This window comes from Oncorhynchus mykiss, chromosome 10 (assembly GCF_057628025.1).
Source record: "Oncorhynchus mykiss isolate SJ-2025 chromosome 10, ASM5762802v1, whole genome shotgun sequence".
Taxonomy (NCBI): domain Eukaryota; kingdom Metazoa; phylum Chordata; class Actinopteri; order Salmoniformes; family Salmonidae; genus Oncorhynchus; species Oncorhynchus mykiss.
The window spans coordinates 42,682,195-42,706,899 of record NC_143031.1 but is presented as its reverse complement, the minus strand read 5'-3'; the positions used below and the strand labels follow the sequence as shown (position 1 = coordinate 42,706,899).

General features: G+C 46.8%; 1 protein-coding gene across 1 annotated transcript; it reads right to left on the bottom strand.

Moving 5' to 3' along the window:
* Positions 1-7,108: 7,108 nt before the first annotated feature.
* On the bottom strand, positions 7,109-18,361 carry LOC118966631 (uncharacterized). The gene is made up of 3 exons (XM_036989350.2): positions 15,222-18,361; positions 7,981-8,055; positions 7,109-7,883 (listed from the first exon to the last, which is right to left on the bottom strand). Exons 1-3 carry the CDS (start codon positions 18,299-18,301, stop codon positions 7,622-7,624), a joined length of 3,417 nt encoding a protein of 1,138 aa, XP_036845245.2. The 5' UTR covers positions 18,302-18,361; the 3' UTR covers positions 7,109-7,621.
* Positions 18,362-24,705: the final 6,344 nt, after the last annotated feature.

Below are 24,705 nucleotides of genomic sequence, written 5' to 3'. Positions count from 1 at the left end.
GTGTTAGTCATTGTCTCTGATTGGGAACCATATTTAGGTAGCCTGGGTTTCACTGTGTGTTTGTGGGTGATTGTTCCTGTCTATGTGTTTTTCACCAGATAGGCTGTTTTAGGTTTTCGTTACGTTCATCACGTTCTTTATTTTGTAGTGTTTGCATTGATTCGTGTTTTACGTTTGTTCATTAAAACATGGATCGCAATCTACACGCTGCATTTTGGTCCGACTCTCCTTCTCATATAGAAAACCGTTACAGGAGTCATTAAAATACATTGTTCAACCACTCCACAAATTTCTTGTGAACAAACTATAGTTTTGACATGTCGGTTAGAACATCTAGTTTGTGCAGATTATTTAACTTAAAGTTCACTGTATCACAATTCCAGTGGGTCAGAAGTTTACATACATTAAGTTGACTGTGCCTTTAAACAGCTTGGAAAATTCCAGAAAATTATTTCATGGCTTTAGAAGCTTCTGATAGGCTAATTGACATAATTTGAGTCAATTGGAGGTGTTCCTGTGGATGTAATTCAAGGTCTACCTTCAAACTCAAAAGAAATCAGCCAAGATCTCAAAAAAAAAATGTAAACTCTACATGTCTGGTTCATGCTTGGGAGCAATTTCCAAGTGCCTGAAGGTACCACATTCATCTGTACAAACAATAGTACGCAAGTATAAACACCATTGGACCACGCGGCCATCATTACGCTCAGGAAGGAGACGCGTTCTGTCTCCTAGAGATGAATGTACTTTGGTGCAAAAAGTGCAAATCAATCCCAGAACAACAGCAAAGGACCTTGTGAAGATGCCGCTCAAAAACCGCCATAGAAAAGCCAGACTACGGTTTGCAACTGCACATGGGGACAAAGATTGTACTTTTTGGAGAAATGTCCTCTGGTCTGATGAAACAAAAATAGAACTGTTTGGCCATAATGACCATCGTTATGTTTGGAGGAAAAATGGGGAGTCTTGCAAGTCGGTGAACACCATCCCAACTGTGAAGCATGGGGGTGGCAGCATCAAAAAATGTATTTATAAAGCCCTTCTTACATCAGCTTATGTCACAGTGCTGTACAGAAACCCAGCCTAAAACCCCAAACAGCAAGAAATGCAGGTGTAGAAGCACGGTGGCTAGGAAAAACTCCCTAGAAAGGCCAAAAGCTAGGAAGAAACATAGAGAGGAACTAGGCCATGAGGTGTGGACAGTCCTCTTCTGGCTGTGCCAGGTGGAGATTATAACAGAACATGGCAAACGCTACCAAATACTAATTGAGTGTATGTAAACTTTTGACCCACTGGGAATGTGATGAAATAAATAAAAGCTGAAATAAATCATTCTCTCTACTATTATTCTGACATTTCACATTCTTAAAATATAACAACCTACTCCAGACAATTGTGCACCACCCTATGGGACACCCAATCACAGCCGGATGTGATGCAGCCTGGATTTGAACCAGGTACTGCAGTGACGCCTCTTGCACCACTCAGGAGCCCATTAAATGTCAGGTATTGTGAAAAGCTGAGTTAAAATTTATTTGGCTAAGGTGTATGTAAATGTCCGACTTCAACTGTCGGTGTTATCGATTTACATCCTCTGCCTTATCATGGATTCAGAGTTACCTATCAAATAGAACACAGAGGGTTTTCTTTAATAGAAGCCGCTCTAATGCATATTCGGTTGAGTGTGTTGTACCGCAGGGCAGCCGGCTTGGGACATTATTGTTTTCTGTTTTTACTAATGACCTTCCACTGACCTTGAATTAAGCCTGTGTGCCTATGTATGCTGACGACTCAACCGTATACACGTCAGCTATCATGGTCAAATAATTAACTGACACCCTTAACATAGAGCTCCAGTCAGTTTTAGAATGGGTAACTAGCAATAGGTTGGTGCTACGTATCTCAAAAAACAAAGGCATAATATTTGGGACATATCACTTACTCAACCCTAAACCTCATCTAGATCTGTTACTGAATAATGTGGCGAGTGAGCAAGTTGAGGAGATTAAACGGTAGGGTCTAACCCTATATAGAAAGCTGTCATGGCCAAAACACATGGGAAGAGGTCTGTCCATGATAAGGCGTTGCTCTGTTTTCTTGATCTAACTCAGCCAGGCAGGTCCTACAGTCCCTAGTTTTGTCGCACCTGGACTACTGCCCGGTTGTGTGGTCTTGTGCCGCAAAGAAAGACACAAGAAAATTGCAGTTGGTCCAGAACAGAGCTGCACGTTTTGCATTTAGATGTACACAGAGGTCAAATGTCAATGGTATGCAAGTCAATCTCTCCTGGCTCAAAGTGGAGGTGAGATTGACCGTATCACTATTGGTCTTTGTGCGAGGTGCTGATGTGTTAAAGGTACCGAACTGTCTGTTCAAGCAGTTGGCACACAATTCGGACCCTCATCGGTGCCACACAAAACATGCAGCCAGAGGTCTCTTCACAGTCCCCAGGTCCAGAAAAGAGTCTGGGAAACTCACAGTATTAAATAGAGCCGTGACTACATGAAACTTTGCCACTCCAGGTAACTCAAGCTAGTGATAAAACCAGATCAAAAATGGACACCTTGGGGACTGTGAAGAGACACAGACATTTTAATATTGTCACGTTCTGACCTTTATTTCCTTTGTTTTGTATTTATTTAGTATGGTCAGGGCGTGAGTTGGGTGGGCAGTCTATGTTTGTTTTTCTAGGTTTTGGGTATTTCTATGTTTCGGCCTAGTATAGTTCTCAATCAGAGGCAGGTGTCATTAGTTGTCTCTGATTGAGAATCATACTTAGGTAGCCTGGGTTTCACTGTGTGTTTGTGGGTGATTGTTCCTGTCTCTGTGTTTGCACCAGATAGGACTGTTTTAGGTTTTCGCACGTTTGTTGTTTTGTTAGTTTTTTCATGTACAGTTTCTTTATTAAAGTACAACACTGCGTTTTGGTCTGCCTCTACTTCACCCCAAGAGAACCGTTACAAATATATCTTATATTGCATTTAGCATTGTATTATGTATTTTATAGTGTTATGTATAGTATGCATTATGTATTTTATTTGTGTTCTATTTCCTGTTTGGACCTCCGGCAGGAAGAGCAATGCAGCTTCTCATTGAAGATCCTAATAAAACACACAAATTCTAAATTCAAATGGTCATACTTTCAAACTGTCTGTTGATAAGCAACTGCTTGCCAAGGTTAGGGCTACATATATACTGACAAAATACTGGACTGACCACTGTAACAATGGGAATACATGTCCACAAAGGAGGCGGAGAGGTGGCGGGATCAGAGGGGAACCTTCTAGCCAATGAGAGAGCAGATACGCATGTGAACAACAGGCACAACTCTGATCTGAAATAGTTTTTCTGGAAGATGCCGGGTTGCCACGGCGTCCTCTTACATCAGTACATTCACAACAACCTAAACAGTACAAAACGCATATTTGATCAAATAATCCTCACATAGCAAATTAGCCTCCCTTTGCCTCTTCCTCTCTGGATAAATCCTGTTTTAGAGGTGAAGGATGCTGTTTTGGCCAACACAATGGACAAACACGAGTAACTCATTTCAAGTACCAGGTTTAGAATGCAAACGGTGCCAACAACGGACAAACGTTGGCCGAGGTGATTTTCACTAAACAGCTCATCTGTTGTAACTATCGCTCCTGCACATTTTTGTTGTTGTTGAGTTGATACACACAAAGCTTAGACCCCTCTTTATTTGTATCTCTTGATGTGGTTTAAAACCACGCCATATTCGTTGTTTTAATCTCTAGGGGCCTGACTTATATAACACCAAATATGAAAAAAAGAAAGTGCTGACAGGAGACAAATATACTTTTTTTTTTCATATTTGCTGTTAGCTAAGTCAGACCCCGAGAGTTTAAAACCACTAATACGATGTTCATGAATGCAACACCCAACAACATCAACAAAATGGCTCATAATGCAAAATTGTATAAACATTTTTTTTGGAATGTGCTACTTCAACCAATCCACTGTATGTGAATCCTGAGCTACCTGGGAGATCCCCACCACTCCCACTATCTGCAGCATCATCCCCCTGACCACTGATCCATGGTCCCTATTGATCCCCCGTGTGTCGCTGTGCGCCAGCAGCACTGAATATCACAGTTCTAACTTAATGATTTCTCTTTTGGTGCCTTCCTTCCTTTTTTCTCCTCTGCCAGAAAGCATCTTCGTCCCGGGGCACGCCGACCTCGCAGCTCCCCAGACAGAAGCTCCCCTCAACCCCCCCCCCCCCCCCCTCCGCTGTCCCCAGGGAAGACCGCCAGTAGCTCTCCATGTCAAAGTGAGTCGCTAGTCCTCTCCAACTGAATCAAACCGGCAGCACCGTTTCCATTTTTAGGGGAGAACGAGTGGAAGAGTCTGTTCAGTTCATAAGATTCTGCTGCGAGATTGTAGGGAAAAAGACAGGAGAGAAAGGCGGGGGGAAACTAAATCTTACACACGAAAGTGCATGCAAATACACTCCCCCAAACCAATGACCCCCCCTCAGACAGACACACACATTCTCTAGTCTGCTGACCTGGGCCACAGATGGGGCTGCAAGTCATGAATGAAATACTTTGTTGAGCCATCATTATTTTGTGTCTCAGTAAAACACAGTATTGCCCTTTACACACAGTGTTTACTGCCCATGCATGTGTCACAAGCAGAGTTCTAAAATCACACGTCAAACACCACAGAGGCATGCCAAAGTACAAAGGTTTTTTATTATAAATTCAGCTTTTACAACATTGACAATACACAGTATTCCTATGGCCCAATAAAATGGCTTGCATTTAGGGCTATAGACTAACTATGAGCGCCGGGGCAAATTAACACAACAGTTGATTCACTCAATGTTCTTTCGGTTTCTTCTGAGAAGTGTTTGTTAGTCTCTACCCGAGCAGGGATTGTCTCTTCCTCCCGATCAGGGGTCGTTAATCGCCGGCTGGTTCGGATGTCAATAGCAGTTCGGTGGCTGTCACCCTCTCCACACTGGCCCAGCTACATGGTAGCGTTGGCAGCTGAGTCGGGCATGTCCCCAGTGACTATAGTCGCAGGGGATAAAAAACATACAATTCCTTTAGTAACACTATAGAGAGTGTTGGATGAATTGAGCTCTTGGTAGCATGGCTCAGTTTTCGGTGGCTGCTTGCTGGGCGGTCTCTCGCTGTGCGCCGGGCCCGCTGGGTTGTAGCATTGGGTGTGTAGCCTCTCACAGTTATATCGGGCGTGTCCCCGGTGTTAGCAGGCGAACCAGGCGAACAGCCGATCACTCTGAAGGTACATTCTGGTTCCTTCTAACACTAGTTCTGAGGGCGTGTTTAGAAAGGAGTTTGGAGAGGGAGGTGGTGATAGGGAATTGGCAACTGCTGTCTCAAATCAATGTAGTTCATTCCAATCTGGGGGATCACAGCACACCATGCAAGCAAACAAATAGTTCATGCAATTCAATTTCACACGTGAGGACGTCAGAAGTTAAGTAAAAGGCCATCGCTGTAAACAACACAGCACAAGCGATTAAAAGTCACTCATGAATAGGCAGGATTAAATGCAAAGACCTCCTGATACTTAATATAAAATAAATGTGTCTCTAGTCAAGTAAGAGTCGGTGTCACTTGTGACACATGTTCTGTTGAAATGAGGCAGTAATAAGCAATACAAGCAATAAGTAGGGGATCAGTTTAGTCTCGAGTTATTTTTAAGAGACATGGCCCTGTTTCAGTTACTCTGCTCCCTCTCTGCTCCTACTAGGATAATTACATTCTCTTTGCTAGCTGTCTCATTTCCAGGAGAAAGTTTGTTTTACCAAACTTTCATCTCAAAGCCAGTTGGAACTCACTGGAGGTTCATAGGCATTGTGTGCTGACAGAAACGGACAGGGATGAGCTTCCTCCACTGTTCTCTGCCTTTACGTCTAACAGGACATGAACAACCTTAACTCTTAAAACTTCAACACAGTTGCAAGCTTCCCTGTGTAACTGCATAAGCCTGAAGCACACACACAATTATAATATATGTTCCTCTCTACCCTTGCATGCGATTTGAGTCACTTCCTCTTTCTCTCTCTCTACCATCAGACACAATAGAAAATGAATAGATTAATATTCTGCCTTTTCTGTTGACATGTATTCCTTATGTAGATATCCTGGGTAAACAACTTGAGGGATAGGAACAAGGAAAATTACACCCCATTTTATCAGTGCTAGCAGTGCAGGGGGAGTTTGTGAAAGAGAGTATGAGAGGGGTAAGAGGGCACACTGCTTTGTCCTTGTCGCGCAGCAAGGCTGGCATAGCTGCCAGGGCTTCCCAAAAAAAGAGGTCACAACAATACACAGCCTTTGTCTGACAGGACTACTCTAAAAAGATGTCTCTCCTTGTCTTTCATGATCTCTGAGTCGAGATCAGACTTTTCCAAAATGGCATATTCCCCGAGGCAGCTCCTTACTTGTCAGAGACATTAACTAGAAGCATGAGCTAAAGTTATTCATGCTTCGTTGAAGCCTGCCATTGGGTGCTTTTAGGTTCAGTGTAGAAGGTTGTGTGTGTGTGTGTGTGTGTGTGTGTGTGCGTGTGCGTGTGCGTGTGCGTGTGTGTGTGTGTGTGTGTGTGTGTGCGCGCGTATATACGGTGTGTGTGTTTGTGCATGGGTGTGTATCTGCACGTGACCATGGAAAATTGCATTGTGGGATTTTCATGCTTCATTGCAGCAATACGTCCTGCCATTGTTTAACTCTGAAGCCTTTTAACAAACCCTGTTAGGCTTTAGATTGTTTGGGGATTTAGAGACCTTCTGCACAAGCCTTTCCCTTCTGGGAAAAAGAGAATGAAAGTTTCTCCACTTTCAGGGACAGCTGGCTGCTGTGAACTGTCTAACTGTGTCAGGTGAGAGAACAGAGCAGGCCTGGATGACTACAGTATCTATGAGTTTTGTGGGAGGATTCCTGTGTAGTACCATGTGTGGGTCCCTGTACTGTGTCTGTCTGTCTGTCTGTCTGTCTGTCTGTCTGTCTGTCTGTCTGTCTGTCTGTAAGAGGAGGTGATTAAATTACTAACAGGCTAAGATAGACAGATGGATAGCAATAAGCGATATTACTTACACATGAAAGAGAGCATGTTTACAGTATGTGCTGTAGCTTTGGTTTATTTCTCCAAAAAATCAGGTAGGTACATTTACCCTGGGATAAGCTGGTCAGGGGAATCTGTAAGAGGACGGCAACACTTAGCTACAAGACACTATAGAACAGAACTAAGTGGACTTTCATCTACATTTACTCTGAAAAATGGTGATTGCAATCTAGCAAACTTTTGGAAGTCTCATCTAGTTCAACAAAACTATCGCATGTGCTTTGGATGAAGGTTTATGATTTTCACCTGAAGGATGAAGTTTTCCCTTATGATATACTCTTGCTCGACTGGGCAAATGTCTCTAGTTACTATTGGGGATATCCTGTTCATGCTATGTCCTGATTGGACAGTAGGGTGTCAATCAGCCTTAAAGGAGCAAATCAGATTTCAGAACAGCTATCATGTGAACAGGAAGTGACGTGTCTTCCACGATGACAAGTGCTGCTTGCTGTAATGGGGACATCAGATCTTATATTACAGGGGATATCTCATGGATAGCATGCTAGGAGTTCAAATGATCTGGAGAGAGTTGGTGAAAGGAGGACTTTGTCCGCTGAATTTTCCTAGGCAGCCATCGGAAAAGCGTCTTGCACAACTTTTTGCTTTTAACCTTGGACTTGGTCATGGTCTTAGTGATGGCATTGGTCAGCAAGGTGGGGTTGTGAGGCAGGGAGGGGAGAAATGTTGTAGCGTTGTTGTCAGCCTTCTGAGGATTCAGAACCGCCAAGAAACGTCTCTCTTGCTGCCTGAAGTCATACTCCACACTGCAGCGACAGAGAGATAGAGAGAGGGTGAAAACTGAGAAAAGCAAAAACAGGAGGAACGAGTCAAACCGATCTGACCATGCTTCTTGTGTCTCACCTGTAGACGATACAAGCGGTCTTCTGACAGGTGGAGCACTCCCTGAGGTCCTGCCCTGTCCTGTAGCATCGCCGACTGAAACAGCAGGAGAGCAGGAGATATTAAAGTTCCAGTGCAGTCAAAAACACGATTTCCCTGTGTTTTATATACATTTCCACACATGAGATTGGAGTAATACTATGACATTATGAAATTTATGATAATGCCCTATTAGTGTAAGAGCTGTTTGAAAAGACTGTCCGAAATTACCATGCAGTAAATTAGTTAATAGACCAATAAGAAAGAGAGTTCCAAATCTCTATGCCAGTAAACGTTAATTTTCAGTTTTCACCTCCCCACTCAGACCACTCCCAGACAGTCCTAGAATTATTTTTGCCTGAGAAACTAAACTTTGATAGGAATATGTTTTTGTTTCTATTTGACCATTTTAATTTAAAACAGTCACATTAATGTACTTAATTGTCACCCAGAAATTATTTGAATTTGAGATGAAAACGGCAGCATTGGGCCTTTAATAAGAACAAAAGAGGCTTTAATTACTTTTCAATTCTTTCTAATATCATTCAGTTCTCTACTCACTCCTTCCCACCCCATCTATCTCCCTTTCTCTTCCTCTACTCACTCCTTCCCACCCCATCTATCTCCCTGTTCTCTTCCTCTACTCACTCCTTCCCACCCCATCTATCTCCCTTTCTTTTCCTCTACTCACTCCTTCCCACCCCATCTATCTCCCTTTCTCTTCCTCTACTCACTCATTCCCACCCCATCTTTCTCCCTTTCTATTCCTCTACTCACTCATTACCACCCCATCTATCTCCCTGTTCTCTTTTTCTACACACTCCTTCCCACCCCATCTATCTCCCTTTCTTTTCCTCTACTCACTCCTTCCCACCCATCTATCTCCCTTTCTCTTCCTCTACTCACTCCTTCCCACCCATCTATCTCCCTTTCTCTTCCTCTACTCACTCCTTCCCACCCCATCTATCTCCTTTTCTCTTCCTCTCCTCACTCCTTCCCACCCCATCTATCTCCTTTTCTCTTCCTCTCCTCACTCCTTCCCACCCCATCTATCTCCCTGTTCTCTTTCTCTACTCACTCCTTCCCACCCCATCTATCTCCCTGTTCTCTTTCTCTACTCACTCCTTCCCACCCCATCTATCTCCCTTTCTCTTTCTCTTCCTCTACTCACTCCTTCCCACCCCATCTATCTCCCTGTTCTCGTTCTCTACTCACTCATTACCACCCCATCTATCTCCCTGTTCTCTTTCTCTACACACTCCTTCCCACCCCATCTATCTCCCTTTCTCTTCCTCTACTCACTCCTTCCCACCCATCTATCTCCCTTTCTCTTCCTCTACTCACTCCTTCCCACCCATCTATCTCCCTTTCTCTTCCTCTACTCACTCCTTCCCACCCATCTATCTCCCTTTCTCTTCCTCTACTCACTCCTTCCCACCCATCTATCTCCCTTTCTCTTCCTCTATTCACTCCTTCCCACCCCATCTGTCTCCCTGTTCTCTTTCTCTACTCACTCCTTCCCACCCATCTATCTCCCTTTCTCTTCCTCTACTTACTCCTTCCCACCCATCTATCTCCCTTTCTCTTCCTCTATTCACTCCTTCCCACCCCATCTGTCTCCCTGTTCTCTTTCTCTACTCACTCCTTCCCACCCCATCTATCTCCCTGTTCTCTTTCTCTACTCACTCATTCCCACCCCATCTATCTCCCTGTTCTCTTTCTCTACTCACTCCTTCCCACCCCATCTATCTCCCTTTCTCTTCCTCTACTCACTCCTTCCCACCGCATCTATCTCCCTTTCTCTTTCTCTTCCTCTACTCACTCCTTCCCACCCCATCTATCTCCCTTTCTCTTTCTCTTCCTCTACTCACTACTTCCCACCCCATCTATCTCCCTTTCTCTTTCTCTTCCTCTACTCACTCATTACCACCCCATCTATCTCCCTGTTCTCTTTCTCTACTCACTCCTTCCCACCCCATCTATCTCCCTGTTCTCTTCCTCTACACACTCCTTCCCACCCCATCTATCTCCCTTTCTCTTCCTCTACTCACTCCTTCCCACCCCATCTATCTCCCTGTTCTCTTTCTCTACTCACTCCTTCCCACCCCATCTATCTCCCTTTCTCTTCCTCTACTCACTCCTTCCCACCCCATCTATCTCCCTGTTCTCTTTTTCTACACACTCCTTCCCACCCCATCTATCTCCCTTTCTTTTCCTCTACTCACTCCTTCCCACCCATCTATCTCCCTTTCTCTTCCTCTACTCACTCCTTCCCACCCATCTATCTCCCTTTCTCTTCCTCTACTCACTCCTTCCCACCCCATCTATCTCCTTTTCTCTTCCTCTCCTCACTCCTTCCCACCCCATCTATCTCCTTTTCTCTTCCTCTCCTCACTCCTTCCCACCCCATCTATCTCCCTGTTCTCTTTCTCTACTCACTCCTTCCCACCCCATCTATCTCCCTGTTCTCTTTCTCTACTCACTCCTTCCCACCCCATCTATCTCCCTTTCTCTTTCTCTTCCTCTACTCACTCCTTCCCACCCCATCTATCTCCCTGTTCTCGTTCTCTACTCACTCATTCCACCCCATCTATCTCCCTGTTCTCTTTCTCTACACACTCCTTCCCACCCCATCTATCTCCCTTTCTCTTCCTCTACTCACTCCTTCCCACCCATCTATCTCCCTTTCTCTTCCTCTACTCACTCCTTCCCACCCATCTATCTCCCTTTCTCTTCCTCTACTCACTCCTTCCCACCCATCTATCTCCCTTTCTCTTCCTCTACTCACTCCTTCCCACCCATCTATCTCCCTTTCTCTTCCTCTATTCACTCCTTCCCACCCCATCTGTCTCCCTGTTCTCTTTCTCTACTCACTCCTTCCCACCCATCTATCTCCCTTTCTCTTCCTCTACTCACTCCTTCCCACCCATCTATCTCCCTTTCTCTTCCTCTATTCACTCCTTCCCACCCCATCTGTCTCCCTGTTCTCTTTCTCTACTCACTCCTTCCCACCCCATCTATCTCCCTGTTCTCTTTCACTACTCACTCATTCCCACCCCATCTATCTCCCTGTTCTCTTTCTCTACTCACTCCTTCCCACCCCATCTATCTCCCTTTCTCTTCCTCTACTCACTCCTTCCCACCGCATCTATCTCCCTTTCTCTTTCTCTTCCTCTACTCACTCCTTCCCACCCCATCTATCTCCCTTTCTCTTTCTCTTCCTCTATTCACTACTTCCCACCCCATCTATCTCCGTTTCTCTTTCTCTTCCTCTACTCACTCATTACCACCCCATCTATCTCCCTGTTCTCTTTCTCTACTCACTCCTTCCCACCCCATCTATCTCCCTGTTCTCTTCCTCTACACACTCCTTCCCACCCCATCTATCTCCCTTTCTCTTCCTCTACTCACTCCTTCCCACCCCATCTATCTCCCTGTTCTCTTTCTCTACTCACTCCTTCCCACCCCATCTATCTCCCTTTCTCTTCCTCTACTCACTCCTTCCCACCCCATCTATCTCCCTGTTCTCTTTCTCTACTCACTCCTTCCCACCCCATCTATCTCCCTTTCTCTTCCACTACTCACTCCTTCCCACCCCATCTTTCTCCCTTTCTCTTCCTCTACTCACTCCTTCCCACCCATCTATCTCCCTTTCTCTTCCTCTACTCACTCCTTCCCACCCCATCTATCTCCCTTTCTCTTCCTCTACTCACTCCTTCCCCCACCCCATCTATCTCCTTTTCTCTTCCTCTACTCACTCCTTCCCACCCATCTATCTCCCTTCCTCTTCCTCTACTCACTCCTTCCCACCCATCTATCTCCCTTTCTCTTCCTCTATTCACTCCTTCCCACCCATCTATCTCCCTTTCTCTTCCTCTCCTCACCCCTTCCCACCCCATCTATCTCCCTTTCTCTTCCTCTACTCACTCCTTCCCACCCCGTCTATCTCCTTTTCTCTTCCTCTCCTCACCCCTTCCCACCCCATCTATCTCCCTTTCTCTTCCTCTACTCACTCCTTCCCACCCCATCTTTCTCCTTTTCTCTTCCTCTCCTCACCCCTTCCCACCCCATCTATCTCCCTGTTTTCTTTCTCTACTCACTCCTTCCCACCCCATCTATCTCCCTGTTCTCTTTCTCTACTCACTCCTTCCCACCCCATCTATCTCCCTTTCTCTTTCTCTACTCACCCCTTCCCACCCCATCTATCTCCCTGTTCTCTATCCCTACTCACTCCTTCCCACCCCATCTATCTCCCTTTCTCTTTCTCTACTCACCCCTTCCCACCCCATCTATCTCCCTGTTCTCTATCTCTACTCACTCCTTCCCACCCCATCTATCTCCCTTTCTCTTTCTCTACTCACTCCTTCCCACCCCATCTATCTCCCTGTTCTCTTTCTCTACTCACTCCTTCCCACCCCATCTATCTCCCTTTCTCTTTCTCTACTCACCCCTTCCCACCCCATCTATCTCCCTGTTTTCTTTCTCTACTCACTCCTTCCCACCCCATCTATCTCCCTGTTCTCTTTCTCTACTCACTCCTTCCCACCCCATCTATCTCCCTTTCTCTTTCTCTACTCACTCCTTCCCACCCCATCTATCTCCCTGTTCTCTTTCTCTACTCACTCATTCCCACCCCATCTATCTCCCTGTTCTCTTTCTCTACTCACTCCTTCCCACCCCATCTATCTCCCTTTCTCTTCCTCTACTCACTCCTTCCCACCGCATCTATCTCCCTTTCTCTTTCTCTTCCTCTACTCACTCCTTCCCACCCCATCTATCTCCCTTTCTCTTTCTCTTCCTCTACTCACTACTTCCCACCCCATCTATCTCCCTTTCTCTTTCTCTTCCTCTACTCACTCATTACCACCCCATCTATCTCCCTGTTCTCTTTCTCTACTCACTCCTTCCCACCCCATCTATCTCCCTGTTCTCTTCCTCTACACACTCCTTCCCACCCCATCTATCTCCCTTTCTCTTCCTCTACTCACTCCTTCCCACCCCATCTATCTCCCTGTTCTCTTTCTCTACTCACTCCTTCCCACCCCATCTATCTCCCTTTCTCTTCCACTACTCACTCCTTCCCACCCCATCTTTCTCCCTTTCTCTTCCTCTACTCACTCCTTCCCACCCATCTATCTCCCTTTCTCTTCCTCTACTCACTCCTTCCCACCCCATCTATCTCCCTTTCTCTTCCTCTACTCACTCATCCCCACCCCTTCTATCTCCTTTTCTCGTCCTCTACTCACTCCTTCCCACCCATCTATCTCCCTTCCTCTTCCTCTACTCACTCCTTCCCACCCATCTATCTCCCTTTCTCTTCCTCTATTCACTCCTTCCCACCCATCTATCTCCCTTTCTCTTCCTCTCCTCACCCCTTCCCACCCCATCTATCTCCCTTTCTCTTCCTCTACTCACTCCTTCCCACCCCATCTATCTCCTTTTCTCTTCCTCTCCTCACCCCTTCCCCACCCCATATATCTCCCTTTCTCTTCCTCTACTCACTCCTTCCCACCCCATCTTTCTCCTTTTCTCTTCCTCTCCTCACCCCTTCCCACCCCATCTATCTCCCTGTTTTCTTTCTCTACTCACTCCTTCCCACCCCATCTTCTCCCTGTTCTCTTTCTCTACTCACTCCTTCCCACCCCATCTATCTCCCTTTCTCTTTCTCTACTCACCCCTTCCCACCCCATCTATCTCCCTGTTCTCTATCCCTACTCACTCCTTCCCACCCCATCTATCTCCCTTTCTCTTTCTCTACTCACCCCTTCCCACCCCATCTATCTCCCTGTTCTCTATCTCTACTCACTCCTTCCCACCCCATCTATCTCCCTTTCTCTTTCTCTACTCACTCCTTCCCACCCCATCTATCTCCCTGTTCTCTTTCTCTACTCACTCCTTCCCACCCCATCTATCTCCCTTTCTCTTTCTCTACTCACCCCTTCCCACCCCATCTATCTCCCTGTTTTCTTTCTCTACTCACTCCTTCCCACCCCATCTATCTCCCTGTTCTCTTTCTCTACTCACTCCTTCCCACCCCATCTATCTCCCTTTCTCTTTCTCTACTCACTCCTTCCCACCCCATCTATCTCCCTTTCTCTTTCTCTACTCACCCCTTCCCACCCCATCTATCTCCCTGTTCTCTATCTCTACTCAACCTTTCCCACCCCATCTATCTCCCTGTTCTCTTTCTCTACTCACTCCTTCCCACCCCATCTATCTCCCTTTCTCTTCCTCTCCTCACTCCTTCCCACCCCATCTATCTCCCTGTTCTCTTTCTCTACTCACTCCTTCCCACCCCATCTATCTCCCTTTCTCTTCCTCTACTCACTCCTTCCACCCCATCTATCTCCCTGTTCTCTTCCTCTCCTCACTCCTTCCCACCCCATCTATCTCCCTGTTCTCTTTCTCTACTCACTCCTTCCCACCCCATCTATCTCCCTTTCTCTTCCTCTACTCACTCCTTCCACCCCATCTATCTCCCTGTTCTCTTCCTCTACTCACTTCTTCCCACCCCATCTATCTCCCTTTCTCCTTCTCTACTCACTCCTTCCCACCCCATCTATCTCCCTGTTCTCTTTCTCTACACACTCCTTCCCACCCCATCTATCTCCCTGTTCTCTTTCTCTACTCACTCCTTCCCACCCCATCGATCTCCCTTTCTCTTTCTCTTCCTCTACTCACTCCTTCCCACCCCATCTGTCTCCCTGTTCTCTTTCTCTACTCACTCCTTCCACCCCATCTATCTCCCTGTTCTCTTCCTCTACTCACTCCTTCCCACCCCATCTATCTCCCTTTCTCTTTCTCTTCTTCTACTCACTCCTTCCCACCCCATCTATCTCCCTTTCTCTTTCTCTTCTTCTACTCACTTATTCCCACCCCATCTATCTCCCTGTTCTCTTTCTCTACTCACTCATTCCCACCCCATCTATCTCCCTTTCTCTTCCACTACTCACTCCTTCCCACCCCATCTTTCTCCCTTTCTCTTCCTCTACTCACTCCTTCCCACCCCATCTATCTCCCTTTCTCTTCCTCTACTCACTCCTTCCCACCCCATCTATCTCCCTTTCTCTTCCTCTACTCACTCCTTCCCCCACCCCATCTATCTCCCTGTTCTCTTTCTCTACTCACTCATTCCCACCCCATCTATCTCCCTTTCTCTTCCTCGTCATTTCTCGTGATTGTGATCTTCGTCATTTCTCGTGATCTTCCTTCCTGTCTCTTACCCCTTGCTGAGAGCTTGGCTCATCTCCAGGTCTTGGATGATGTTGAGAAGGGTAGTGATCCTGTCCTGGTTGGCTGCCAGGTTGGCCTCTACAAACTGCAGCCTCCGTTGGAGAGGGGCTGGCCTGCTGCACTGTGGGGAAGGGGGCAGCAGCAGCGCTGCGTCAGCCGGGTGGGAGTGAGCCAGCCTGGAATCGTCTTGGGATGGCTGCGGGGTGGTGCTTGACGATAAAAATGGAAATACTGGATGGATCATCTGGTGTGTCTGATTGGGATGGGTGAGGGTGTAGGAGGCTAGGTGAGCCATGCGGGATGGAGGCAAAAGGCGGTAGCACTCGGGGTCTATGGGTGTGTGTGTGAGGAGATCAGTGATGGTGTATGGACGGGCCTGTGGTATGAGTCGGTGTGTGGGGCTTGTGTGTTCGTCTGGCGTTGATGTGGAACTGAAGTCTGTGTTTCTGTGGCTTGGTGTTTTGGTGACGGGCTTGACATGTGCAGAAGTGTTCGTCTGGGTTGCAATGAGGACCTTAGGGTCTGCTCGTGTCTGTGGTGTGACGGAAGGTGGAGCGTCATTTGTGTATGTCTGCCCGTCATGTCCGAATGTGGATGTGGTATTTGCATGTGAGTGGAATGCGCTGGAGGGAATGTGCTCTGTGTGGGAACGTATCTGAGGCTCAGACCCAAGTTTTAGGTTTGTGGCGAAGTGTCCCTGCTCTTCTCCTTCTTTGTTTGCATCCTTTTCAGCGACGCATTCTGGGAGGTCAGTGACCTTTGATGCATTGGACATTCTAGTGTCCCTTTCCTCGTTTGTCTGTGACGCGATGACAGGGCTACAGTGTGTGTTTCTGGTGGAGACGGTCAGTAGCTTTGGATATACATTTGCGTGCATTATTGGTTCAACGACAAATCGCTTATGAGTGTTTGCGTGGTAGGCAGTGGTTTGTTCAGCGTGTGTCTTTGTGAATGTTATCTTATTATGTGATCTGTCTGATGGGTCAGGTGGTTTATTGTATTGCATCTGCGTCACGATCAATGGTCTCCAGTCAGTCAGGGATGTGGTTGAGGGATGACGCCGAGTAGATGTAGTTGCCTGTGACGCGTTCTCAACACTGTGGGGTGTTTTGGGGGATGTGTAAACTAAGTAAGGGGATGTAGGTGTGTGCGATGTGTTTGAATGGTTAGGGGTATGGGACAAAGGCTTTGGGCGTGTAGTGGTGTTTATTGTGGTATAATAGTAGGTGGGTGTAGTTGTGTGTGATGTGGTATGTGATGTGTCATAAGGGTTAGCCTGAGTGGCGGTATATGGTGTGTTTGCTGACGTGGTAGTTGTGTGTGACGTGTTAGCATGGCTAGGGAGTATTCTATATGTCGCTGTAGTAGCTGTGTTTGGGAGTGTTGTTGTTGTCGGTGTGCATACAGGGGTAGGTGGTGCCGCTGTGAGTGCCTTTGGAGACTTAGGGGGTTTAGTGGGATAAGGGGGTGCGCTTCTATGTAATGTCGTAGCAGTGAAAGAATGCGTTGTTGTGTGTGGAGTGTTTTCAGGCTTAGGGGATGTAATAACCCAGGATGGGTTTACATGGTTCGGAGGAGAGGTTCTGTGTGGTGGGTTTACATGGCTTGGAGGAGAGGTTCTGTGTGGTGGGTTTACAGGGTAAGGGTGACTAGATGTGATTGAGGGTTTGGGTTGTGTGTTTGGATGTGTGAGTGTCTTCGGATGCTTACGGTGTGTGCGTGGCGTGTTTGGCCTTGTGGCCACGGCGATTTGGGGAGAAAGTGTGAGCGGTGTTGGTCGAGGAATCTTACTCAAGTGAGATGGGGTCTCAAGGAAGTTGGCTTCTGTACGCCTGGGTTCAATAGTCGCCTTGGTGACTGTCGTCGTCGTTGTGTGTAAGATGCTTGTGAGGCTGGCTGCCATGTCTGGGTGTTTTTGTGAAGGTGTGTCTGCGGTTTCTACTGGGTCTCGGATAGAGGTATGCAGGGGGTATGTGGGATGAGAGGCATAACCATTAGTCTGTTTCAGATCTCTGTTCTGCCATGCAGGCGCTGGGCTTTCAGGCAGATTGGGTTTCCTGTCTTTGTTGTTCTGAATAGGGGGATTACAGTGGGGGTGGGGGGGTAGAGAGTCTGTGTGTGTCCACTGGCTTTGTATCCGATCCCTGTCTGCAAGCCTCAGAGGAGAGAACGCAGAGTCTCTCTCTTTCTCAGTATGTGAAAGGGGAAGGTTGTTTCTGTCTGTGAGTGAAGGAGGTGCTTTCATGGCTGCTGTTCCTTCAGGGCATGCAGAGGAAGGGCTCTTATCTCCCAGGCTGGCAGCTCCAGCTCCTGGGACCACAGTCTGTCTCCCTCCACACTGGCTGCAGATCCGCTGGGGCATTTGGAGAGGTGGGGGAGCTCGTAGTCGTTTTGTATTCCCACAATATGAATATGCCACAGAATGCTCTTTAGGTTTTGATTGGTCCCCTTCTCTAGAGGACATGGTTGAGACAGGCTCCACCTCATCACTGCCGTCAATACAAATCCCTCCTATAGCCTCAGAGTCAACTACACTGCCATTGGTGTAGCGCATGTCCCGCCTCCCTTTGAGCTTGCTATTCCCCATGCCCCCTGATAAGTGTGGGTTAGTCTTGATTGCCCGGGCATAGCAATAAGTCCCACTTTTCCGTTGGTTGAAGAACACATTCTTTGTGAGCTTACTGGAAATCCCTTCAAAAGTCACACCCTGTTTGATCTTGGAATCTAAACTCCTCTGTTTTGCAATAACCACTCCTTCTCTGACACTCTTAGTCTGTCTGATTCCTTCCTCTTCCTTTGGCTCCTTTGGGATGTAGCCATTGGATTTGGGAGTAATCCTGCTGTCTGATTGGACAGGGAATGTGCCAATTAGTTGCGTGCCCTGCAGGATGGGAGGGGCTCTTACACCAGGCGAAGTCTGCACTCCGATGCTGCACTGGGGACCCCATGTCAGGGGCAGCACTTCCCCGGCCCTTTCCCCTCCTACTGTCCTCCAATCACGTACCCCCACCAGGGCGGGAACTCCTAGTACTGGCACGGCAGTGGTCAGGTCAGCCGCCCGTCTCCCCATCACCTGGTCAACTGGCTCAGAGGCCTGAAAACCCTGGAGAGCTGGTGTCCACCTTCACCATTACATCTATTGGGAAAGTCAATGTTAGTTTACTGTGAAGAGCACATTATGATCTCTAAGTTTCAAACGTTAAGTCTATAGTCACTTTGAATGTTTACTCTGTGAAAAGAATATGTACAGGGGAAGAACGATTGAATTCAAACAAAGTACACATAAAGGAAACTGCCAAAGATGCCCACATGCAGCAGAAATAGAGGACAAGCAGAGGTCTAAAGCTTTGATAGCAGATTGGAGATAGTCATGAATAATGGATATTTTCAAGTCTACCACAGCTTAGAACAAAAAAAATTATTAATTGAGATTATACACCTACACTGACAATAGGAGACATTATTATGTGATATAATGTGTGAGAGGTTGTTTCACTACTGTGAGCTGGACTGCAGTACCCGTATGACACCAAGTTATCACACAGCAGGACATGGGGGTGCATGACAGTCAAGAAACAGTCAAGCTAATTGGAGTCCTTCCTATGACCCTTGTTTACTTTTAGCTCATTATATTCCGAGCATAACAGCACGGTCTGCCCAGGCTGTGTTTCCTTCAGAGCTCACACTTCAGACATCATCTAGTCACAGCATGACTCCAATGCTGACCTCCCTCTCTGTCTCCTCGGTTACCTGTGCCCGCACTGGGCAGCCTCTTACACTGTCCTGTCCTCTCCTGCATTTAGCCCACCTTGGGCAGCGGATAATGTATGCATTTATGCTAACGACTTCATTAAAGCCTGACATGGGGAAATTAATCAGTGGCTGTGTGTGCATTTAACTGACACACTAAATGTCAGGGTACCCGTATGTGTATGTGTGTTTGTTTTACTGATGCATAGAACTACAATTCAGTGGCCAAAGCAAGGACAATAGTGTGTGTGTGTGTGTGTGTGTGTGTGTGTGTGTGTGTGTGTGTGTGTGTGTGTGTGTGTGTGTGTGTGTGTGTGTGTGTGTGCAAAAACATTTTTTCCCACAGTCCACCCCCACCCTTCATGCATAGCTGTCAGAATTTGAGGCAGATCATCTATTAATTTGAGCCTGCAGGCACCACTCTGTGGCTGTCACATTGTGGATGTCGCTTGGTTACAGTCCAACGGACTCCATCTGATGTCACTCCGGAACAGTCAGTGATGAATGCCTTAACTCCTCTTCAGACACAGCTGATAAAGCTGCCATGAATTCCCTAGCACAGGCAAGAGGGGTAAACTGTGTCATTTCATCGCCACTAGATTACTGATACCTAATTTATATCCAGAACAGAGCAATACGAAACCTGTGCCATACCGTCACACTCAATCTTGACGGGGTCACTTAACATGTTCAGGTGACTTACCATTGTTAGCGTTTGTCAAGCCCTGCGTCTAGCTGTGGTTCCACTCACTTTGTCCTAGGTGTTCTTGGTGCAGTGGGGGTCCCCCTAGCCCCCTTACCACCTTGTCCCCCTCTGTGCTCCTCTGCTTCAAGTCTTTGAGGAGGGGGGCACTGAGAGACTCTCTTATAATAAGGTTGAATTCCTTCTCCCTTCAGTCCCTCGGTGGCACACATAAACTGACATGAATATGCACTATGCAGGCAAACAGTGGTGCAAAGCCATATTCTCTGGTGGTTAATATTCCAAAAGCTCTGAGTCACTGCTAATCTGGCTCCCTCAGACTAGGTATGTAGTCCAGCTCCGTCCTCAGTTTATTCCCTCTTTGCTTCTCTTGTTTTGGTCCCTCTCCTCCTTCCTGCGTCCCTGCTCACATCACAGCAACATGATGCACTGCCCTCCTCTCAGCAGCACTCTGTCCAACTCTCTTCCATTCTCTCTCTCTCTCTATCCTTCTTTCTCTCTCACTATTCCCTCTCTTATGCGCACACACAGATCTAAGGCTGGGTGACGGGAATCAGAAATTCTGCTGGAGGGAGGGAGGGAGGGAGGGAGGGAGGGAGGGAGGGAGGGAGGGAGGGAGAGAGAGAGAGAGAGGGAGAGAGAGAGAGGGAGAGAGAGAGAGAGGGAGAGAGAGAGAGAGAGAGAGAGAGAGAGGGAGAGAGAGAGAGAGGGAGAGAGAGAGAGAGTGACTAAAATCACAAGGGAAGGGACTGGGTGAAAAGTACTATAAGACTTGAGAAACAAGACAAGGCAAACTGCTGCAGGGTATCCCACCAGCAGAGGATACATGACAGTTTTCCCAGTGTCTCCCAACACATCATATGGGTGATGAGGGTGTTTGACAGCAGTTTCTTTATACAAAACTTTTATGTTTAGTCAGAAGATTTTGTGATACAAGAAAGAAAAATATTTTGGTGGGCTAATTTAAACATAGGTTTTTCCTAATTTTCTAGTGACAACATGTTATGCTTATGATTATATTCTGGAGGTAATACTGCCATAGACTGTGTGTGTGTGTGTGTGTGTGTGTGTGTGTGTGTGTGTGTGTGTGTGTGTGTGTGTGTGTGCGTGCGTGTGCGTGCGTGCGTGCGTGTGTGTGTGTGAGTGTGTCCATATAACCTTGCGTGTAACCCTAAGTAGCTATCAGGTAAAGCTACAATGAAATCCAATATTCATCTACGTAAAATTATGTTATGTTCTCCCTATGCAGGGAATCAGGATTATACTCTGTTTAGCTAAAAAGCTGTTTGAAATAACACAACAATTATTTTAACAGTGTATACAGTGTAACAGCATATTGTTCAACTCAGCTTGGTATTTTATACTTTTTTATTACCCCTTATTCTGAGTTGTAGCTGCAGTCAGAGATTGTTTATGTTTTTATTGGGTATTGCTGCCATCTACTGTCTCAAAATATACCACTCCTCTGAACAATCCCACAAACTCATGCTTATGATAAGAAGTTATTTCCATATGTTTAAGTCTTAAATATCCATGAAACCCCAGACATTGGCCAATATAATATTGAATCACACACAAGTGTCACATTTTATATTTGTCAATCTTACATTTATTAGTGAAAGTAAATTGCAGTTGTTGATTCAAGGATTATCCTCATCACGTGTATGGTGTTCATTTCCCTTTGGGAAGAGAAGGAAGCCACTGAAGGTAGCATGGTTATTTGGGTCATCAGCAAGCCTCTCACTGGTTTTCATGCATACCCCATCACTCTCCTCCAGATGTGGTACAGCTGCAAACCTTCTACAACCAGCAGTATCAACTTAATCAACATACAATATTGACGTAACATTTTTTTACAGCTGAGCATCCACATAAAAGTGCAACACTGTTACCGCAAAGGGTAAATCTGAAGCAGTAAGACCCCTCTCTGGTGTAGACTCTCTGGTGTAGACTCTCTGGTGTAAATCTGAAGCAGGTAGACCCCTCTCTGGTGTAGACTCTCTGGTGTAGACTCTCTGGTGTAGACTCTCTGGTGTAGACCCCTCTCTGGTGTAGACTCTCCGATGTAGACCCTCTGGTGTAGACTCTCTGGTGTAGACTCTCTGGTGTAGACTCTCTGATGTAGACTCTCTGGTGTAGACGCTCGGATGTAGACTCTTTGATGTAGACTCTCTGGTGTAGACTCTCTGGTGTAGTCCCTCTTGTGTAGACACATCTCTGGTATATACTCTCTGGTGTAGACTCTCTGGTGTAGACCACTCTCTGGTGTAGACTCTCTGGTGTAGACTCTCTGGTGTAGACTCTCTGGTGTAAATCTGAAGCAGTAAGACCCCTCTTTGGTGTAGACTCTCTGGTGTAGACTCTCTGGTGTAGACTCTCTGGTGTAGACCCCTCTCTGGTGTAGACTATCTGATGTAGACTCTCTGGTGTAGACCCCTCTCTGGTGTAGACTCTCTGATGTAGACCCTGTGGTGTAGACTCTCTGGTGTAGACTCTCTGGTGTAGACTCCCTGATGTAGACTCTCTGGAGTAGACTCTCTGGTGTAGACTCTCTGGTGTAGACTCTCTGATGTACACTCTCTGGTGTAGACTCTCTGGTGTAGACTCTCTGGTGTAGATTCTCTGGTATAAATCTGAAGCAGTAGACCCCTCTCTGGTGTAGACTCTCTGGTGTAGACTCTCTGGTGTAGACTCTCTGATGTAGACTCTCTGGTGTAGACGCTCGGATGTAGACTCTCTGATGTAGACTCTCTGGTGTAGACTCTCTGGTGTAGTCCCTCTTGTGTAGACCCATCTCTGGTATATACTCTCTGGTGTAGACTCTCTGGTGTAGACAACTCTCTGGTGTAGACTCTCTGGTGTAGACTCTCTGGTGTAGACTCTCTGGTGTAAATCTGAAGCAGTAAGACCCCTCTTTGGTGTAGACTCTCTGGTGTAGACTGTCTGGTGTAGACTCTCTGGTGTAGACCCCTCTCTGGTGTAGACTCTCCGATGTAGACCCTGTGGTGTAGACTCTCTGGTGTAGACTCTCTGGTGTAGACTCCCTGATGTAGACTCTCTGGAGTAGACTCTCTGGTGTAGACTCTCTGGTGTAGACTCTCTGATGTACACTCTCTGGTGTAGACTCTCTGGTGTAGACTCTCTGGTGTAGATTCTCTGGTATAAATCTGAAGCAGTAGACCCCTCTCTGGTGTAGACTCTCTGGTGTAGACTCTCTGGTGTAGACTCTCTGATGTAGACTCTCTGGTGTAGACTCTCTGATGTAGACTCTGTGGTGTAGACTCTCTGGTGTAGACTCTCTGGTGTAGACTCTCTGATGTAGACTCTCTGATGTAGACTCCCTGGTGTAAATCTGAAGCAGTAGACCCCTTTCTGGTGTAGACTCTCTGGTGTAGACTCTCTGATGTAGACACTCTGGTGTAGACTCCCTGATGTAGACTCTCTGGTGTAGACTCTCTGGTGTAGACTCTCTGATGTAGACTCTCTGGTGTAAATCTGAAGCAGTAGACCCCTCTCTGGTGTAGACTCTCTGGTGTAGACTCTCTGGTGTAGACTCTCTGGTGTAGACCACTCTCTGGTGTAGACTCTCTGGTGTAGACTCTCTGGTGTAAATCTGAAGCAGTAGACCCCTCTCTGGTGAAGACTCTCTGGTGAAGACTCTCTGGTGTAGACTCTCTGGTGTAGACCACTCTCTGGTGTAGACTCTCTGGTGTAGACTCTCTGGTGTAAATCTGAAGCAGTAGACCCCTCTCTGGTGTAGACTCTGTGGTGTAGACTCTCTGGTGTAGACTCTCTGATGTAGACTCTCTGGTGTAGACTCTCTGGTGTAGATTCTCTTGTGTAGACTCTCTGGTGTAAATCTGAAGCAGGTAGACCCCTCTCTGGTGTAGACTGTCTGGTGTAGACTCTCTGGTGTAGACTCTCTGTTGTAGACCCCTCTCTGGTGTAGACTATCTGATGTAGACTCTCTGGTGTAGACCCCTCTCTGGTGTAGACTCTCCGATGTAGACCCTCTGGTGTAGACTCTCTGGTGTAGACTCTCTGGTGTAGACTCTCTGATGTAGACTCTCTGGTGTAGACGCTCGGATGTAGACTCTTTGATGTAGACTCTCTGGTGTAGACTCTCTGATGTAGACTCTCTGGTGTAGACTCTCGTGTGTAGACCCCTCTCTGGTTTAGAATCTCTGGTGTAGATTCTCTTGTGTAGACTCTCTGGTGTAAATCTGAAGCAGGTAGACCCCTCTCTGGTGTAGACTGTCTGGTGTAGACTCTCTGGTGTAGACTCTCTGTTGTAGACCCCTCTCTGGTGTAGACTATCTGATGTAGACTCTCTGGTGTAGACCCCTCTCTGGTGTAGACTCTCCGATGTAGACCCTCTGGTGTAGACTCTCTGGTGTAGACTCTCTGGTGTAGACTCTCTGATGTAGACTCTCTGGTGTAGACGCTCGGATGTAGACTCTTTGATGTAGACTCTCTGGTGTAGACTCTCTGATGTAGACTCTCTGGTGTAGACTCTCGTGTGTAGACCCCTCTCTGGTTTAGACTCTCTGGTGTAGATTCTCTTGTGTAGACTCTCTGGTGTAAATCTGAAGCAGGTAGACCCCTCTCTGGTGTAGACTGTCTGGTGTAGACTCTCTGGTGTAGACTCTCTGTTGTAGACCCCTCTCTGGTGTAGACTATCTGATGTAGACGCTCTGGTGTAGACCCCTCTCTGGTGTAGACTCTCCGATGTAGACCCTCTGGTGTAGACTCTCTGGTGTAGACTCTCTGGTGTAGACTCTCTGATGTAGACTCTCTGGTGTAGACGCTCGGATGTAGACTCTTTGATGTAGACTCTCTGGTGTAGACTCTCTGGTGTAGTCCCTCTTGTGTAGACCCATCTCTGGTATATACTCTCTGGTGTAGACTCTCTGGTGTAGACCACTCTCTGGTGTAGACTCTCTGGTGTAGACTCTCTGGTGTAGACTCTCTGGTGTAAATCTGAAGCAGTAAGACCCCTCTTTGGTGTAGACTCTCTGGTG

What these genes read in the sequence shown, in the direction of transcription:
- LOC118966631 (XM_036989350.2), bottom strand. Translation starts at nt 18,301, where the DNA reads ATGGGGAGACGGGCGGCTGACCTGACCACTGCCGTGCCAGTACTAGGA. An exon ending in AGCCAAGCTCTCAGCAAGGG is followed by an intron (nt 8,056 to 15,221) that starts GTAAGAGACAGG and finishes CTGCTGTTTCAG; the next exon opens with TCGGCGATGCTACAGGACAG. An exon ending in ACCGCTTGTATCGTCTACAG is followed by an intron (nt 7,884 to 7,980) that starts GTGAGACACAAG and finishes CTGTCGCTGCAG; the next exon opens with TGTGGAGTATGACTTCAGGC.